General features: G+C 44.2%; 1 protein-coding gene across 2 annotated transcripts in view; it reads right to left on the reverse strand.

Annotated features, from left to right (window-relative positions):
- Positions 1-13,209, reverse strand: part of GPC3 (glypican 3) — a 404,151-nt gene extending 390,942 nt beyond the window's left edge. The window contains exons 1-2 of one of the 2 annotated variants that reach the window (XM_005614508.4): positions 12,575-13,209; positions 12,195-12,287 (exon numbers count right to left, since the gene is read on the reverse strand). In XM_005614508.4, the coding sequence (XP_005614565.1) occupies positions 12,195-12,287; positions 12,575-12,749 (268 nt within the window). In that variant the 5' untranslated portion in view covers positions 12,750-13,209. The remainder of the gene's footprint in view (positions 1-12,194; positions 12,288-12,574) is intronic. The other variant, XM_001488331.7, reaches the window with a different exon arrangement.
- Between the last annotated feature and the right edge of the window lie 3,884 nt (positions 13,210-17,093).

Genomic DNA, 17,093 nt, shown 5'->3' on the forward strand with positions numbered 1-17,093 from the left:
GTCCCTTCATTCTCACATTCTTATTCTCATTCATTTTCTCCCTCTCTCCTCCTCCCCCACCACTCTCTGAATCTCTCTCTCTCTCCTTCCCCTTCCTTCCTCCCCCTCCCCCGATACATTTCTTCTGTCTAGGTCTCTGAGGCCACATCCATGAAGGAACAGCCGAAGCACAGCACAAATGTGAGAAATCAAAAGAACATTGATGCATTATGTGCAAGACCCTCTCTTAAGTGCTGCAAGGTTCTTACCCTCAAGGAGCTTACACTTGGAAGCAGCCCTTCTCAAACCATAACGTGCTTACAAATCACCTAGGGATCTTGTTAAAAAAAGACAAATTCTGATTCAGTAGGTCTAGGATGGAGCCTGAGATTCTACAGTTCTCACAAGCTCCCAGGTGATGCTGATTGCTGCTGGTCCATGGTCCACACTTTAAGGAGCAAGGCTGTAGTAAGAAGAAAAATGTCAAGTGCATAAATAATTATAAGAGCTAGTGAGAAACAAGGCCACAGGAGAAGTGCAGTGATAGCAGGGTTCAAAGGGGGCAACGATCACATTTAGTTGTGGGGACTCATGAAGTGTCTCATAGAGAAGATGCCATTGCACTGACACCTTGAAAAATGGGTAAGACTGTAGCAGGCACTGATGATAGAAGACAGTTAGGTGGTCTAGAAGCAAAGGCTTGGAGGCAGACAACTACAGGGTCCTTTCAGAAACGAGTTAGCAGAGTATTTTAAATGTTTAAATAGAGAGCACAGGAGGTAAGAGTGACAGACATGATGGAGGCAGACTTGCAGGACTTAGCCATTTAATCTGGGTGTGAGATATATAAGAGAAGTCAGAGATTTCAAGGTTTCAAGTCTGGGTACCAGAGATGCTATCACCAGAAATGTAGAATGTTGGAGAGAGGCAGGTTTGTGCAGATAGGAAAAGAAAATGATGGACTAATCTTTGGATCTGTTAAAAGTGAGGCACTGGCAGGACTTCTGGATGGAAATATCCAGCAGGCAAGTGGGAAATCCTCAACTGGACAGCAAGGAAGAGGTCGGTTGGAAAGATACATGGGAGTCATTCAAACAGCGAAGATCATGAAGTCATGGGAATGGATGTGGGAATGAACGAAGAGAGAACGGAAAGGGCAAAGGACAAACACTACTGGAACACTTTCATCTAATAAAGGGTGGGAGGAAGAGGGCAAGCAAGCAAAGATAGAATCAGCTTTACAGTAGGAGGGGAACCCAGAGTAAAAAATGTCACAGAAGTCAAAAGAGTGTGGGAATTTAAGTCAAATACTTCATATCCAGACCATATTCCTTCCCTTCATAATCCAGTGTGTATACTGGAAAGATCATGAGCTATGGAGTGAGACAAATCTGGGTGCAAATCCTGGCTCCATAACTTACACAACCTTTGGGAAAGCAAATCCTTCTGGGCCTTAGTTTCTTCATCTGTAAAATGGAGATGACACCACCTACCTTTCCTGTTTGCTGTGGAGATTAGAGAGATTAAGTGTAAAGCAACTGGCACATAGCAGGCACTCAGTAAATTGTAGTTTCCATAATCTTCCCTTGTGGCCCTTAAAACTATTCCATCAACCCATCAACCTGAAACTGGCCTCAAAAAATCTACTGGAGGGGGCCAGCCCAGTGGCATAGCAGTTAAGTTTGCGCACTCCAATTCAGAGGCCCAGGGTTTGCAGGTTTGTATCCCTGACGTGGACCTACACACTGCTTATCAAGCCATGCTGAGGCAGGCGTCCCACATATAAAACAGAGGAAGATGGGCACAGATATTAGCTCATGGACAATCTTCCTCACCAAAAACAGGATTGGTGGTGGATGTTACCTCAGGGCTAATCTTCCTTACCAAAAAAAAAAAAATCTACTGGAGAAGAAGGAATTTCAAGCTTATGTTGAATGAAAGTAGAAACCCTGATGAAGGCAACCTCTTGAACAACAGGGAAATTAAGGAAACTGTTCATGCCAGAGAAACAGAAAATTATCCAACCCTCTCTCCCCACCCCCAACCAAAAAACATTACATCTCCATAGACATTTAAGACAAGACCAGCCCAATTACACAAGTATTCCTAGTGTTTGCTTAGAACCATGTTTCAGAGACTAGCAAGCAGGGCCCAGTCTGAGGTGGAACAGAGACCAGAGCTCCAAAAGCTACACACTGTTATAGCTTTCACTCTCCAGAGTAGGAGAGTGCTCCCCAGGGGGAGGGCCAGAGGGGCCTCCATGTTGGCACCAGGTAGGTCAGCAGAATTCAGAACCTGCAGACATTTTAGGAGTGGTTGCATTGTTTGTATATCAGATATATGAAAGTAAGGCTTTCACAACACAAATGTAAGGTATGATTGTGAAGGACCACCCACTGCTAAGAGTAACAATCAACAACTTTCCAACAGTTTAAATAACACACAATTATTAATTATTGCTATCAAAAATATTAGAAATCTGATCCCTTGATTCTAATGTATTTCTCTACCTAGAAGTCTCTCTCTTTCCCTCTGTGTGTGTGTGTGTGTGTGTGTGTGTGTGTGTTTGTTTGATAGTACATTATCTTATTTGCAAAGTCTGGGACCATGACAACATATACTCATACTTTCTCTTAATCAAGAGAGTTCTTGACGTCTTTGGCAGTTTTTTAAAAAAAATCACCAGATGTTGGCAAAATACATTTTAAGACATGTCACATGCAAAAGCCTGGAAAATGTCACCCACACCCATGACTTCCAACTTAAGCCTATATGCTGATGAGTCTCAACGATGCTTCTCGTGAACTTCAGAAGAGTATATACACGATTTCCCAGCAATCTTATCTATTTCCAGAGTTTCAGTTACTATCTCCATGCTGATAATGTCCAAGTATGTATCTCCAGCCCTGATTTCTCTCTCTTCTCTGATCCAAAACACAACCTCAACGACCTAGCAGACATTTCTGCCTCAGTGATCAAAGGACCGCCTCAAACTCAACCTGTTCAAAATTGAACTCGTTATTTCACCCCTTAAAAATACGTTCCTCCTATATTTTACTCACTCATTCAACAAATATTTACTGAGCACCTATTATGGGCCATGGCCCCACCACCCAGGAAAACCAGAAGTTCCAGACTCTCCCTTCCGTCCTCACATCCAGTCACTAAGTTATGTCTACTCTACTTTTTCTATTCTCTCAGCTTTATCTTTTATTCTATTTACTTTACCACTTTTTCACCTGCATTACTAAAACTCTCTGCCACCACTCACCCTCCAGTCATCCTCCATACTGAATAATGTTTTCTTTTAAAATGTTTTCATGGCTCCTCCTCATCCTTGGATACAGCTCAAGGAAACTCCTTAGCACTTGCTGCCTACTTTTCTAATTCATCTTTCCTCCATTTTCCCTGTGCTCTAATCAATGCAAACTATTCCAGTCCAACGAATGTGTCATTTTGTCTCTTACCTCTATAACTTTGCACATACCTCACATGACTGCCCACTTAAGGCAACTAGGCACCCTTTCACTGTAGCTCAACAGTCCCCAGACCCCCACCTGGTGCCCAGCTCTATGGCAGCTCTCATTGTGCTGCCTTGACACCCATGGTTTTCCTTCTTTGGCTCCCTCTCTAGGCAATGGTTTTATCTCCTTCACCAGCTCCTAGCTCAGCACCTGGTATAGAATCAGTGCTCAATAAATGTTGGTTGAAGTAAAGAATGAATGAAAAACTTTTAAATATTCATGCAGAGATAGCATATAAAGTTCATTATTAGTAGGTTCCTTTTCTGAGAATTTCCATCTGTTTTCCAAAACAGTTACATGCGGTCCCCAACACAATCACTCCATGAAACCTAACTTGGACACCACCTCTTGGGTCACATTCTCATTTCTATGGAGCTCAACATGTAATGCAGCCAGTGCTAGAAGTAGTTCTCCAAAATCAGCCAAATTCACAATATGGATTGACTGCCACTACGTTAATGAGGATCACATCTCTGTACTTAGGGAAATTATGGAACTTGATAAATGAGCTCCATGATATCAGTGACAATGAGCTCTGCAACAATTTGGGGCCAATCCAACTGAAAATGGTTTATTCAAGCTCTGAAAAGCTGTACCCCCTTGCTGTTCCCAGTGTAAGTTAGGCTTATTCTCTAGATTATTAAGGGCAGACAAATGTAGGGATGTTATATGTGTGTATGTACGAGTGTACAGATATGTGTGTGTGTGTGTGTGTGTGTTGGAACCAAGCAGATTGATGGAACTCACAACCTGCAGACACTTTCTGAGTGGTTACATTGTTTGTACTCAGATACATGAAAGCTAGGCTTTCATGACACAAATGTAAGGCATGGTTGTGAGAGTCCACCTGCTGCTAAGAGTAACAATTAACAACTTTCAAACAGCTTAAATAACACATAATTAGTAATTGTTGATATCAAAATAATAGAAACATATATTTATACATATATAAGCTATGAATATATATATATATATATATATATATATATATATATATATAAAACATATCCAAACAGCATATTTAGATAAAGCTGTAGCTAAAAATCTCTCTCTACTTGTCACTTTCTCCTCAAACTTCAATTCTGAAAGAGGGACAACAAGGCTTCCAGAACCACAGCAGAGAATAGATAAATATGCTTGAACTCCATCACTCTTCCTCAGTCTCTACTGCAGATGAACTTAGCCAATGATGTATTCAGAGAACCAATCATTCTCTAGGTGTATGCCATCCCAGGATCTCATTCGACAGTGATCAAGTCCTCCAGACTATGTCTTTAGGTGTCCATTCTACATTCATTTCAACCTTTATTAATAACTCTGTACCAGGCACTCTACTCACCACTCTAGAGGACATCATGATGAATCAAACATGGCTCCTGCATTTAACGAGCGTAGGGTCTGGCAGAGGCTATGAAAAAGCTATGTACTTCAAAAAACAGACACCCAAATAAAAAGAAGTACAGATAAAACATTTCTGGGAACCAAACGCAACTGGAGCATATCTCTGTATTATCTCTGCACACATGCAAATTTCCAAATCCAAATGTTTTCTAATCCTTTCAGTCTGTTATGTGCCAGTTAACTTTCTGATATATACCAGAGTGAGGGCTTTTAATCCCCTCCCAGTATCTGTCACTCTAACTCTTTCTCTCTTCGTCATATTTCCCTCAGTTTCACTCATCCAAATCAAAATTTGACAAAGAACAGTGGAGAATCCCAGGGTGCTGATGCATACTCTAAGTACCAGTATGCAGAGTCTGGGAGAGAGGGCGCAGTACCGTAATTAAGGAAGAAAGTATGCAAATAGAATTCTATTATTTTCAAATGAACATCATCCCTTTCTTTTTTACCCTCTTTCCTACTTGGGCCTCTATCTGAAAGAACTCCCCAATGGGTCATCCCTAGCCACCTAATTAAGTTTTCTCAGCTGACTTTAAAAGTTTGCCCTAATGCATACAGAAATTAAGAGAAGTCTCATGAGGCCCTTTATCCTACTCCAATAAAATTTCCATGGCTGAAAATCCACTTTGGATTATGTCCTTTTAAATGTACATTTATGAAGCTTGAAGTTATAGGTAAGAGACACCAAATACCAAGGAAAAACGCATGCATTCAGTGTATGATCTGTAACTGACACCAAGTTGCATTATCTTCACAAACCCAAATACCACAGACCTGTAAAGTGAAGATAAATATATGCATTTATGTACATGTGGATATTTGATTTCTCTTTAAACTACGTAGAATAGCCTTGTAAACAAGCACAAAATACTTACCTCCTGTAAGATTTGGCTAGTGTACTTCTTCCGGGGAGTTAGAGCGCAGCTGAATGAATTAAACCAATATCCTTTATCACTTACCTATAGACAAGTGGATTTTTGACCTGAAAAAGTAGTTACCTTTTGAGAAACCTTAGTATACTAGTAAAAATGAATCAACTACTTAAATATTGGCTTTATGGAAATTTTATGTTTGTAATACATTTTTAACTCCATACATTCATTTAATCTACAAAGATTTATGAAGCACCTTTTATTTGTACTATGCACTGTGCTAGAAACTGGATACAAAGATGAATAAGATACAGCCCCTAACCTCGAGGAGACACAGTGTAGTAGGGAAGATATAGATAATAATGAACATGTACCTTAAAGATGCCAAAATCAGGATTTCTAATTTTCCAGTAATAAACTTATTTTCAAAAGGCAGACTCCAAAAGGCCAATTAAAATTCTACTCTAAAATCTTGCCTGACTCTGGAGTTATAAGAAATAAATGCATGCTTCATCGGGGAAATTTTGAAAAGCACAGAATATTCTCAAAATCATCACTTCTGATAAATGTACATCTTTCAACTTTCGGGGAAGGGATAGAACACAATAAGTGGGGGATTCTTTTATAATGGCTTTAACTTCCCTGTCCCTTCTTATTGCCACTTTCACTTGTATTTTATCTCCCTTCCTATCAATAATTTATAAATATAAGCCTATTAAGTATACTTCAAAGAGCTCAGCAGATTTACTAATCTAGCGTATAAATACAATTTCAGCTACTAGAAGTAATTAACTGTTCGGAAAACTAGCAATGCATTTTGGCCCTAACACTGACTTCTCTTTACTCGTGACGAAAAATACAAACTCGCACATAAGGCTTTATCCAGCTACACACAAAAAAAGGCAAAAGTAAAAAAGCCTTTCTTGGTAATCAATCTGGATTCATTTTTGTTTAAAAATGGCAAATAAATATTTCTAATAGCACGTGGATAACTGATCCTTAGTTGGGCTAATTGAAAGTACAGAACTAAATCTTCCTTACTTTGTATATTCAACAAGGTACCAAGTAAGACTCTAATGTTCCAGTGAGCATTTTTCTCTCACATACAGCATTTCAAAACGCACATTTTTTTCTGCTGATGTGCCCTCCTTCACCTTGCTTTCTGAATCGCGTTCTCTCTGTCGTTATACCTCAGAAGGTAAATTCCCATTACTTTATCCTGTCTCTAAAGCCAGTCTGGGGCCCATGACTTGGATTCTATTTTCTGATGCTCATTTCTTAATGGAGTGCTAGGGATCCTGTTTCAAGCCAGACAATTTGCTAAATATGGGCAGATGAGTGGGGGATTTTTCTGCCCACACTTTCCATTAGACCCTAGATTACCAAAAACATCAAACCTGTTTATAAGCTCGGCCAGGGCTGAATAGATCTTGTCTCCCGGTATGGTCTCTAGAATTGAGCCTGTGCACAAATTCTGATCCCAGGTTACAGAAACCGGTGAGGTACTTCAACAGGTCTGTGCATGTGTTACAGCTCAACTCCCAAATATGGTAATGTCAACATGAGCAAGAAAGGTCTAGCTGACATTAAATCAAAGAGAGTTTGATTTAAGAGATGTCTTACAATTTATGTGCTATAATAATTGTTGATGTTTAACGATACTAAGCTAGTCATAACAATGTTGCTAATTTCAATTTGTTCTTTGGGTACTCAACATTAACAAGCCCTGCCTGATGGTGAGAGTTGCCAGCTAACTGAGGTAAGCCTGAATCCGTCTCCAGTCAAAATAGATGTAGTTTGAAAAGTTTGTCCACATACCCCCATAAAGCAACATAAAAATTTGGACTTACGCTTTTAAAATATGTAAGATGACATACAGCTTAAGAAAGTATTTTGAGAGTTCATAGAGAAGACATAATAACCTAGAAATTCTATTATCGTCAATTATTTACTAAATGCTCTATGGTACTCTTAGCATTGTGCTCAACACTGCATCAAATGCAGTGCTTTCCCTTTAAGAAGCTTATAATCTAAAACACACAAATAACCATATGCAGAAAAAAGCTAGAGATCAGAGTAAAAGGAAGCATTCACAAAAATGTACAAATTCAGCATGCCAGAACTTTTCAGTTGAGCAATATGATCCCCAGTGAAATTCTTTCCAAATGATGTATCGTGTGCACGTTATAAGTGATTATCTTCAATTTTCTTAGAAATGAGTAATAAGATACCTCTTAAGACCCATGCTTTTGTATATGCATCAAACACTAAAGTTGGCGTGGTCATTGATAGCTGCCATTTAAGGAGAAAACATATTTTCTGTCTTGTCTCATAGCAGACAAATCCAGGCCTCTTTTCTCCCAGGTTGGTAATAAGCAGCCTTTTTCTAGGCTACAGTGAACAGCAAACATTGCAACTCTAAAGATGGAAGTAGCAGAATGCTCAAAAATATTGCATCAAAATATTGGATACAACCTACCAGCCCATAAGTAAAAAACCACATTGCAAAACTGACACCATCTGTGTCATCTAGCATCCATCAAAATCTTCTTATGCCTGTATTTCCTAACGCTTACAAACGGAATGTGCTCCAAGAATTAAGAAAACTCTTTTTAAGATGGCGGCCCTATTAAGAAACTTCTCCCTATCTCCCACTTCATCTCTTCAGTTCTTTTTCCTTGCCCAGGCTGGCTATTGTGATCATTTCAGCCAATTTCCTGGAGGTATTTTCTAGCCCTTTTCACCCTATTTAATCCTACAAGTTTCCTGAGAAGCCTGTTTACTTGTACGCTCCCCCACTAGACTGTGAGCGCCTTGACAAAAGGGACTGTGTCTTACTCCTCTCGGCACCCCCAGCACCTAACACAGAGCCTGCCAGGAGCGGGCAGTCTCAGACTCCTTTCAGGCCAAGGTGCTCCACTGATCATCAGCTGTCTCCTCCATCAGACTACTGCTTCTCTCTAAGCACACCTCGGTACCAATCATCAGGATGAGCGTAATAAAGATATTCAGACCACATTTGAAAGAATCCTCCAAACTGTTCCAAGTTAGCACAGGCTAATACAACTTTTTCAAAGTTTTAACAAATCACCTGCTCACCCAAATGTCTAGTGCAATCTCAGAGGAGAGAAAACCTTCCCACCCACCTCCCTTCTTATTCTCTCTCCCGACATCAGTACCGCTAACTGCTTCAAACTAATTGGGGAACCACAGCTGGCGACCCCGATACGGTTGCTAGTTCTCACACTTTAGAAACAACGACAACAACAAATACCAAACTCTCTTTGTTTCAAGAATGTTGATTTTTATTTTTATGTTGTTTCATCTATTTTGAGAAACTCCAAGTCGATTTTGGCTCTTCAAGGCTGCCTTTTACCCATACGGGTATTTGGCCTTCTGGATTGGTTCTTGCACTTTCCAGGGCCCTCTAAGGCACGATTTCTCAGTCTTTTGGGAGTTGCAACACTACCACGGTTTGTTTGATTTTCTCATTCCCATCCGTCCGCTTCACCACCACCCCCCACAAAAGTGGTGTATGGCATTCATAAAGTGAATTACACTTGATTTTTGTTTAGAGGAATTTTTTTCAGACTTCTGTAACATTCCCTTGAGACAATTGGAAACATCATTGTCTGATTACTAGCTCACTTTCTTTGCCTAAAATTGTATCCATTCTTGATTGCGCCTGTGGGTAGGTTAAGCAAAACAAAATAAACATCTAGACTTATGAGCTCATTGGCTTTTTTCTGAATTTTTCTAAATTAAATAAGGGCAAAAGAGCTGCACTGAAAGTCAGTTATATGGATTTTTCTGCCAAATGCTAACTCTGTGTGCCTGGTTTCCATCTGTGGTACTTTCCAAGTTACAAATCCTTAAAAAAAAAAAAAAGAAAAAGAGTAGGGTATGAAAAGATCTATGGATTTTGGGGACATGCTATTTAGAATTGCTATCCTGTGCCTTTGAACACTCTAAAAGAAATGGGAACATGAGCTCGTAAGGCTTTAGATCAGCTCTGTGGAAGTCTAGCATAGTCCTTCAGCACCAGTGATTTATTTTTTAGGCTGGCTGATTTCAAATGCCATTTAGCCTCATCCATATTAGCATAAGAAATGTACCTTATCCGCTCTAACCCAATTCTGCTAATGGCCGAAGTTAGCAGTCAATCTCAAATGCTCCCCCTAAGTGAGACAGGACATTCTTGAGGATTTCTCCTTACTGTGACCAAATCTCATTTTATCTGGGACAAAGAAAGCTTTAATGCAGTTAATACAGTGGAGCGGGCAAACTGAACATGGCTTAAAATATAGATGAAAAAAAAAAGTCAAGCGGCCATCATGATGGTTCCTAACTATCAAACAATTTGCAGCTCTCTTTCAATTTCTAACCACTCAACGACAGCAGCAAATTACACATTTAGTCACTTTGAAATTATGCACTTGCCATTGTATTTAGTCTGCCATTATTATCTCTTCTCAGAAATACTGATGAGCTCTTTCCACACATGGACATTAGGATTTTCACTGTGTTTTCCATATCTACAGTGACCATATTTGCCCAACTAAAATTAAGGACACATGGTTTCCTGCCAGGACAGAGTATTGGAAATCTGCGCTGTCCCAAAAAATCCAGGATATATGGTAGCTGTATGGGTATCACCATATTTGAAGTTTGGCTTTGCTCCAGTACAAGTCAGAACAGTGCCTGCCGTGTAGAAGGTGCTCAACACTGTATGTTTGTTAAATAGAAGTGAAGTAGGGAATGTCGAGTTTATATGGTGAAGGCCCTTGGAAAGTGATTTTTCCTATCGAATTTGGGAAATACTCGAGGAAAATGAAAAATCTCCATTACAAGTCTCTGTTCTCTATGGCATGGCCATCCTTAGGTGAAGAGTAAGGGATCTCACAGGGAAGGAGCCCAGGCCAAATCTCCAACACACAGTGCGTGGGTCTTGCCAATACTTTTATACAGATGCTGCAAAGACTTAGGCAGCCCCAGAGCTGGGGGAGGGTGGGGGGGGAGGTGCCTGCATGAATGTGGGGGGGGGGGGGCGTTGCTAAATGAGTATCTATGTGTTTGTTCCCTCTGGTCTTTTTCTTCTTTTAAGCAGAACCTTTACTCCCTGGCTTCAAATCAGCCAAATGGGGCCCCAACTCCAACCCTCGACCCATTCATCTTGTGGGAGCTCATCCTGTGAGGACCAATTTTTACATTATCAACAAAGCATGTTCTCTGGCCTTAGCAATCTAATTACCATGGCACTTGGAGGGGAGAGAGATTCGCCTGTTGTTTCTGCTCTGTGGAACGGATTCATAGGTTGCCCCTTACAGCTTCTGCACACGCCCACGTGCTACGTTATTAACACTTACCAGGGGAAGAGGTAGTTCTACCCTCCCTTAGAGCGAAATCCTGCAAGGCAATATTTAACATATGCGCAAATGCACTTCACTCACCAAAAAGGGTGACCAATTACCTTTGCAACTAAACAGCAGGCTCGCTCGGCTCTTTTCATCCACCTAAAGAAAAGGCTGAAGGCGCGCTGGCTGCCTAGGTAACCTCCCGCTAGTGAACGCTCCCTGGCAGCGCCCACAGGGCGCGCATCGCATTCACAACTTGGTCCAAGCATCAGGCCCGCCTCCCTGACTTGTTGAGAGGCACGAGCCAAGTTTTGGCGAGGGCTACCCTCCCGTCCCTCGGAAGCGCGGGACGCGCGCCTCGCTGGATGCAAGGGTCGGGAAGAGACCCTGGAGGCCACAAACGTCTGACGGTTTGCAAACGTAACCGGCCGTTTCCTCAGAGCGCCCCTCTGGTAAATTAACCTGTTTGAAACCAACTCTTCTTGCCCGCGTTGTCAGTGTAGCAACTTATCCTAATTGGATTCTAGGGCAGGCTTTTAGGAGTCCAACCGCGGGACAGTCAATCACATAAGGCCATTAATATTCATCTGTTGACAGCGGCAGCCCTCAGCTAAGGTTAAAATATGCCCTTACAACACGATCTGATTGTGCAGAACAAAAGGCAGGCGTTCAGAAACTTTCCTCCACCTAAAATCATCGACCCTCAGGGTCTAGCCTGTCAAGAAGGCAGATGAATTTGAGAAGGGGAGGAGTTAAATCATCTTTGGACTCCTGCACCCTGGGCCAGCAGCACCGTTTTTGAAACGATTTTACCAACCTAGATAAGGGACGCTGTTTTGAAGGAAAAGGCTCAGTCCTCCTCATTTTGGGGACCCTCCTCCTGAAAACTTTCCCTCAGCGTGTCTTTACCTGCCGCTGCGAATTCGGAGATCTTCCTCAACTTTGCCTGCACTTGGGCCCGTGAGCCTCGGGAACCCAGGCTGCGGAAAGGAGGGCGTGGGGGCAGGTTGGGGAAAGAATGGCCGGAGCCGCGGTCCAGCCAGGGCTGAAATAGGGGCACGTACGTGCAAGCGAGGGCGGCAAATTCCCGAGGCGCCAGCTTGGATGTGGGGAGCCAGTCCGCCGAGGCCAGGGGAACCAGCTCCCACCTTCCCGCCCTGCCAAAAAAATGGGTGCTCGGGAGAAGGCCATCCCAGCCGTTCCTCCCACTCGCATCTTCCCTGACAGCAGAGCGAGCCCGGGAGATGCGGCCACAGTCCCCACACACCCTTCTTCCCTCCCTCAGTAGATCTGGCCGGGATCCGGGCACAGCGACCACTCCCAGGCGCCCAGCGGCAGGGCGCATGACCGCGGCCCCGCGGGGCTAGCGCGCTCGGGGGACGGCCACCATGCGCCCCTGGGCTCTCCGCTGGGCGCGGGGAACGCGCGAGGGACTCCTCCTCACCTGGCACGGGGGTTTCAGGCACCCATTTGAGTCCGGGTTGCAGTCTCTGGAAGAAAGAGCGGACCTGGTGACAGGTGGCGTCCGGCGGCGGCGGCGGGGGCTGCGCCTGTCCCGGGCAGTCCAAGCTGAGCAGCATCGCCACCACCAAGCACGCGGTGTGCACGGTCCCTGCCATCCTGCTTCGCAGGGAGCGAGGAGAGCGCAGGAGAGTGGCAGCGGGAGCGAGAGCAGTCCCAGGACTCGGCAAGCCTGGCAGTGGCCCTGAGGAGCGGGAGACCTGCCGCTACCCAGCCGCTGCAAAAGTTTCCTCGCAGCTACCTGGGCGCTGGGCGAGGGCGGGAACGGCTAGGAGGCTCGGGGCGGGGCGGGGCTGACCGGAGCGGGGCGGGGCGAGGAAAGACCGGGCGGGGCGGGGCGAGGCCAACCGCGCGGCCGGAGGACGGCGGTAGCCGTGCACCGGCGAGCCTGCGGGTGCGAAGTGCGGGGCTGAGGGGACTCCTGGGGCACCGCGGCGCGGGGACTGGTCGGGAGCGGCGCGAGAGGAGGACACGGAGCGCGCGCGTTGGCTCCTGGCAGCCCAGCCCAGCTGCCCGCTCGCCGCCGCTCTACACAGGGCGCTCTGGCATAACTACTGCAGAGGGGCTGCAGGCTCGGGCGCGCTGATTGGCTTCCCAGCAGCCGTCCCCTCTGACTGGCTCTGGGAGAAGTTCCCCAGCCTCACTCCTCCTTCCCGCTGCTCATTGGCCTACAGCCGGGAGAGCTTTTCCCTTTAGGATTTTTGCAACCTCTCCATCCTTCCTCGAGCTGCGTGGGGGTCCCTGGCTTAGGTGCCCCTCTCTGCTTCGCCACAGGCCTGCCCTCAGCCCAGTCCAGCTCGTCTCTGGCCGCCAAAGCCGCACAAGGTCTTCCTCCTCCGCACAAAATCCACCTCCTCTTCCTGCTCTCCGAGGGGCTTCCCTCAAATCGTTTTCCCAACGCAGCTCCGCCGCTTTGCAAACCCAACCCACAAATACTCACATTCAGGGGCAGCTGGGGACCACTGAAGGGTTCACAGTCTGCCTCATCTTTGAATACTGTCCCTGAAAAGTCTGAAAGCCCTTGAGGCTTGTTAGGTTTGGTTTAATAGAACCATACAAAGTCAGAGAAAGCACCTGATCCCAGGATGTTAAAAGAATCTGTCTCCTGCAAGATAGCCCCGGTGACCCTTCATGAAGCAAAGCATAACTGGTGACAACAAAATAACTTGGGGCTTAAAGCCAGCCTAACTCATTAGAAAATCATTTTACACAGCGAATTCATTGAGCCAGAGCCAGCCTGTTTCTTAGATGGAGTAGAAGGCTGTTTGAAAGCTCTCCCAGACCAAATCCCCAGGTCTCCTGCTTAAATTTCACCATTAGTAAACCAGTTCTTTGAAAATCAAGTACCTCTCAGGGGAGGAATGCGTTGAGTCATTACCTATATGCTCCTAAGTAGGGATCTTTAACCTCCACATATACACCTTAGCACAGTGCCTTGCACATAGCAGGAACTCAATCAGTATTTGTATAATTAAATGATTTAACACCTCAGTGTCAATTACTTTATCACCTGATCGTGTTGTTTCTGATCTAGGTGAAAGTGGGTTTTGATAAAGAAAGAAGGAGAGCTTCCGCACCAGGAATTCTCCAGGGAGTGCCAGGCCAGGGGAGAGTAAGTCATGTGCCAGAACTTGTGGGCTGAGAAGAGAGGCAAAGGAAGGATAGGTTGCTGAGGAGCTCATTCATTCATTCCATAACATATTTGAACTCCTACTATGTGCCAGACACTGTGAGATACAAACAGACTATGGGGATACAAAGATTAATCCAGGGTACCTGACCTCAAAAAGCTACTGGTCTAATGGGGAAGACTACAAAACAGAAAATATTAATGCAGCATGTGGTAAGTGCTAAGATAGAGGCAAACTCGGAGTTCTAAGGAGTGAAAGGGTGAGTCAGAAAAAGTGTCCCAGAGGAGATGATGCCCTAAACTCAGGCTTAAAAGACCAGTAGGAGTTAAGGTGAAAAAAGAAGATGGGGGAAGGGTGCCAAGGGAAAAGAAGCAGTGTGAACAAAGACTCAGAGAGGAAAGAGCCTGGCATGGCCCAGTTGGAGGGTGGGAGGTACAAGTAATGATTTCAGGCTGGGGAGTTAGAAGAGCTAACACAGCAGAGGTAAGCAAGGGCCAGATTATGCAGTCTTGAAGCCATGCGAAGGAGCCTGGGGAACCACTTAAGGAAATGTCAAGTAGAAGGGTGACATGATCATATTTGCCTTAAGAAAAGATTTCTCCAGCAGCATTGTGGAGAATGGCTTGGAGAAAGGAGAAGATTGGAAGCAAGTTAAGAAGCTGTGAAAATATTCCAGACAAGAAATGATAAAGTTCTGTGGCAGAGGAGATTTGGAAAGGGAAAAACTACCAGATATTTAGGAGATAGAATTAAAAGGGCATAGTGACCTAGTGGATGTGGGGGATGGGAGAGAAGGCGTCAAGGACGGAGGGCTCATTCATTCTTTTTTCAACAAACATTTGAGTGCCGCCTATGTATCTGGCATTCTTCTCCTACTTCATAATTTTGCCTGGGGCTAGGCATTGAACATTTGACAAATGACATATCCACTTTAAAAGAAACACCAATTAAGAGTCATAATTTGGCTGGTGAGTTTGATATGTTCCACCTGTGGAGCCCTGTGACCAAAGGGCAGATTGGAAGGCAAGCATTGATTGAATTTCATGACCTCGCGGAGGAAGACATGACCTCCCATAAATTCATGATCTTCCAGAGCTCATGCAACTAACTACAAAGGCAACAGTTGTTTTCAACTACTGGCTCTTGAGCACCTTGAAAAGGGGAACTGCGACTTATTTTTAATATATGCTTTTATATCTAATACACTGTATGAACTAGGGCAGTGCTTCCCAAAGTGAAGTGTGTGAACCCCTGGTGATGTGGGCCAGTGAAGTTTTTAGTTTTCATTCTAATAAATATTTATTTTAATGTAGATTAGAAAAATATCTATATATGTGTAAGTAGTGCATCCAATCCATCATTTCATTAGGAAAAGCTAAGTAGATAGTGCTGTGATAAGTTAATTTCAATAAAATGTGAGCTGACAAAGAAAAATATTAAATAGTATTGGGAACATGAGGATTTGGCAAAACTTGTGGGGTAGTATGTGAATGGCTAGGATTTGGACTAGGTCATAGGCAAAGTGGCCCTGAGCTTTTGGGAAATATTTCTTTGGCCTTAAAGCTTCTGTTCCCCCTCCAATCAGCTACTTGAAGGCTTTAAGCCAACCTAAGGTAGGACTTAGTAAAACTTGCTTGGCTTAAGGAGTGGTTCCACTTTTATAAGTGGCTGTCAAAGCCTTTCTAGCCTTGTAGCCCACAAGTGATGACTCTAACAGTGGAATTTCAGGCACTGGAACAGACACCGAGGAATAGGCTTTTGGAGAGGCAAGATTCCAGGAACACCACAGGCAGCTGTCCACTCTGCCTATCCAGTGACGTGGAATTTTACGGATGAAAATCCAGTTCCTTTACCAGAATACAAAATCCGTTATATTGTATACTATATACTGCCCAGATGGGTGACTATGAATTAAGACTGGGTTTTCTTTTTCTCTTTTACATAAACAACCGTCTTACCTTTCAAGGCTCCCTTCCTCAGATTAGAAGTCAGGCCAATGACTCATCCTTCCTCTTCAGCTAGAGGAGGCTAAGGGAAACAATCAGTCTAGAAACACAAAAGGATGTGCTGATTGAGCCAGTGTTCACGTTCTACAATTCACGGTTCTGCGCTTTCAGGCCCAGTTGGAAGCACTCAGATAACACCGTTGGGCCTCATTTTCCTCTTTGGACCTCGGAGCAAGGCTACCTAGCACAGCAGGCCCAGAAGAACTTTTCTTCACCTTTCGTTCCTAGTCTCCAGTTTGAAAGAATTCGAGAATTCCCAGCTGTAGCCAGCAGCTATTATCTTGCTGTAGCTGGGAGGAGAGTCTGGTTCCATGGCTCCAAAAGCAGCATAAATCAAGGTTTCTGGGAGAGGGTTAAGAAAGGGTGTTCAACAGCTGCCGCCATGGGAGGGGCTCATACACAGCCGTGCACATGGCCACACACACACACACATGGTTGGTCCTGGGCCCAGTTCCCCTTCCCCCCAGGTGATGCTGTCCTCTCCCCATCCACCCCAGGTACACAATATCTTCTCCCCTTCACCCCACCCTCAAAACCTCCTTTCAGAGAAGAAACTTTAAAACTCATCTGCTTACAGCGTATATGGTTCATAGGCTACGATGGGACTGCCCACCCAGGGGTACGAGTATTTTAACAGGGATCAAAGCTTGAAACCAAAGGAACAGGACTCTAAAAACTCTGGAATTCCAGGCATTCACCAGTGGGAAGGGAGTGTTTAAACTGAGGGGCAATGAGGCCTTTTTTGGTGCACCTGAAATCACATCATGTAGACAGTTGCTTATATGTTACACTGGTGCTGTTCACA

This window comes from Equus caballus, chromosome X (genome assembly GCF_041296265.1).
Source record: "Equus caballus isolate H_3958 breed thoroughbred chromosome X, TB-T2T, whole genome shotgun sequence".
Classification (NCBI taxonomy): domain Eukaryota; kingdom Metazoa; phylum Chordata; class Mammalia; order Perissodactyla; family Equidae; genus Equus; species Equus caballus.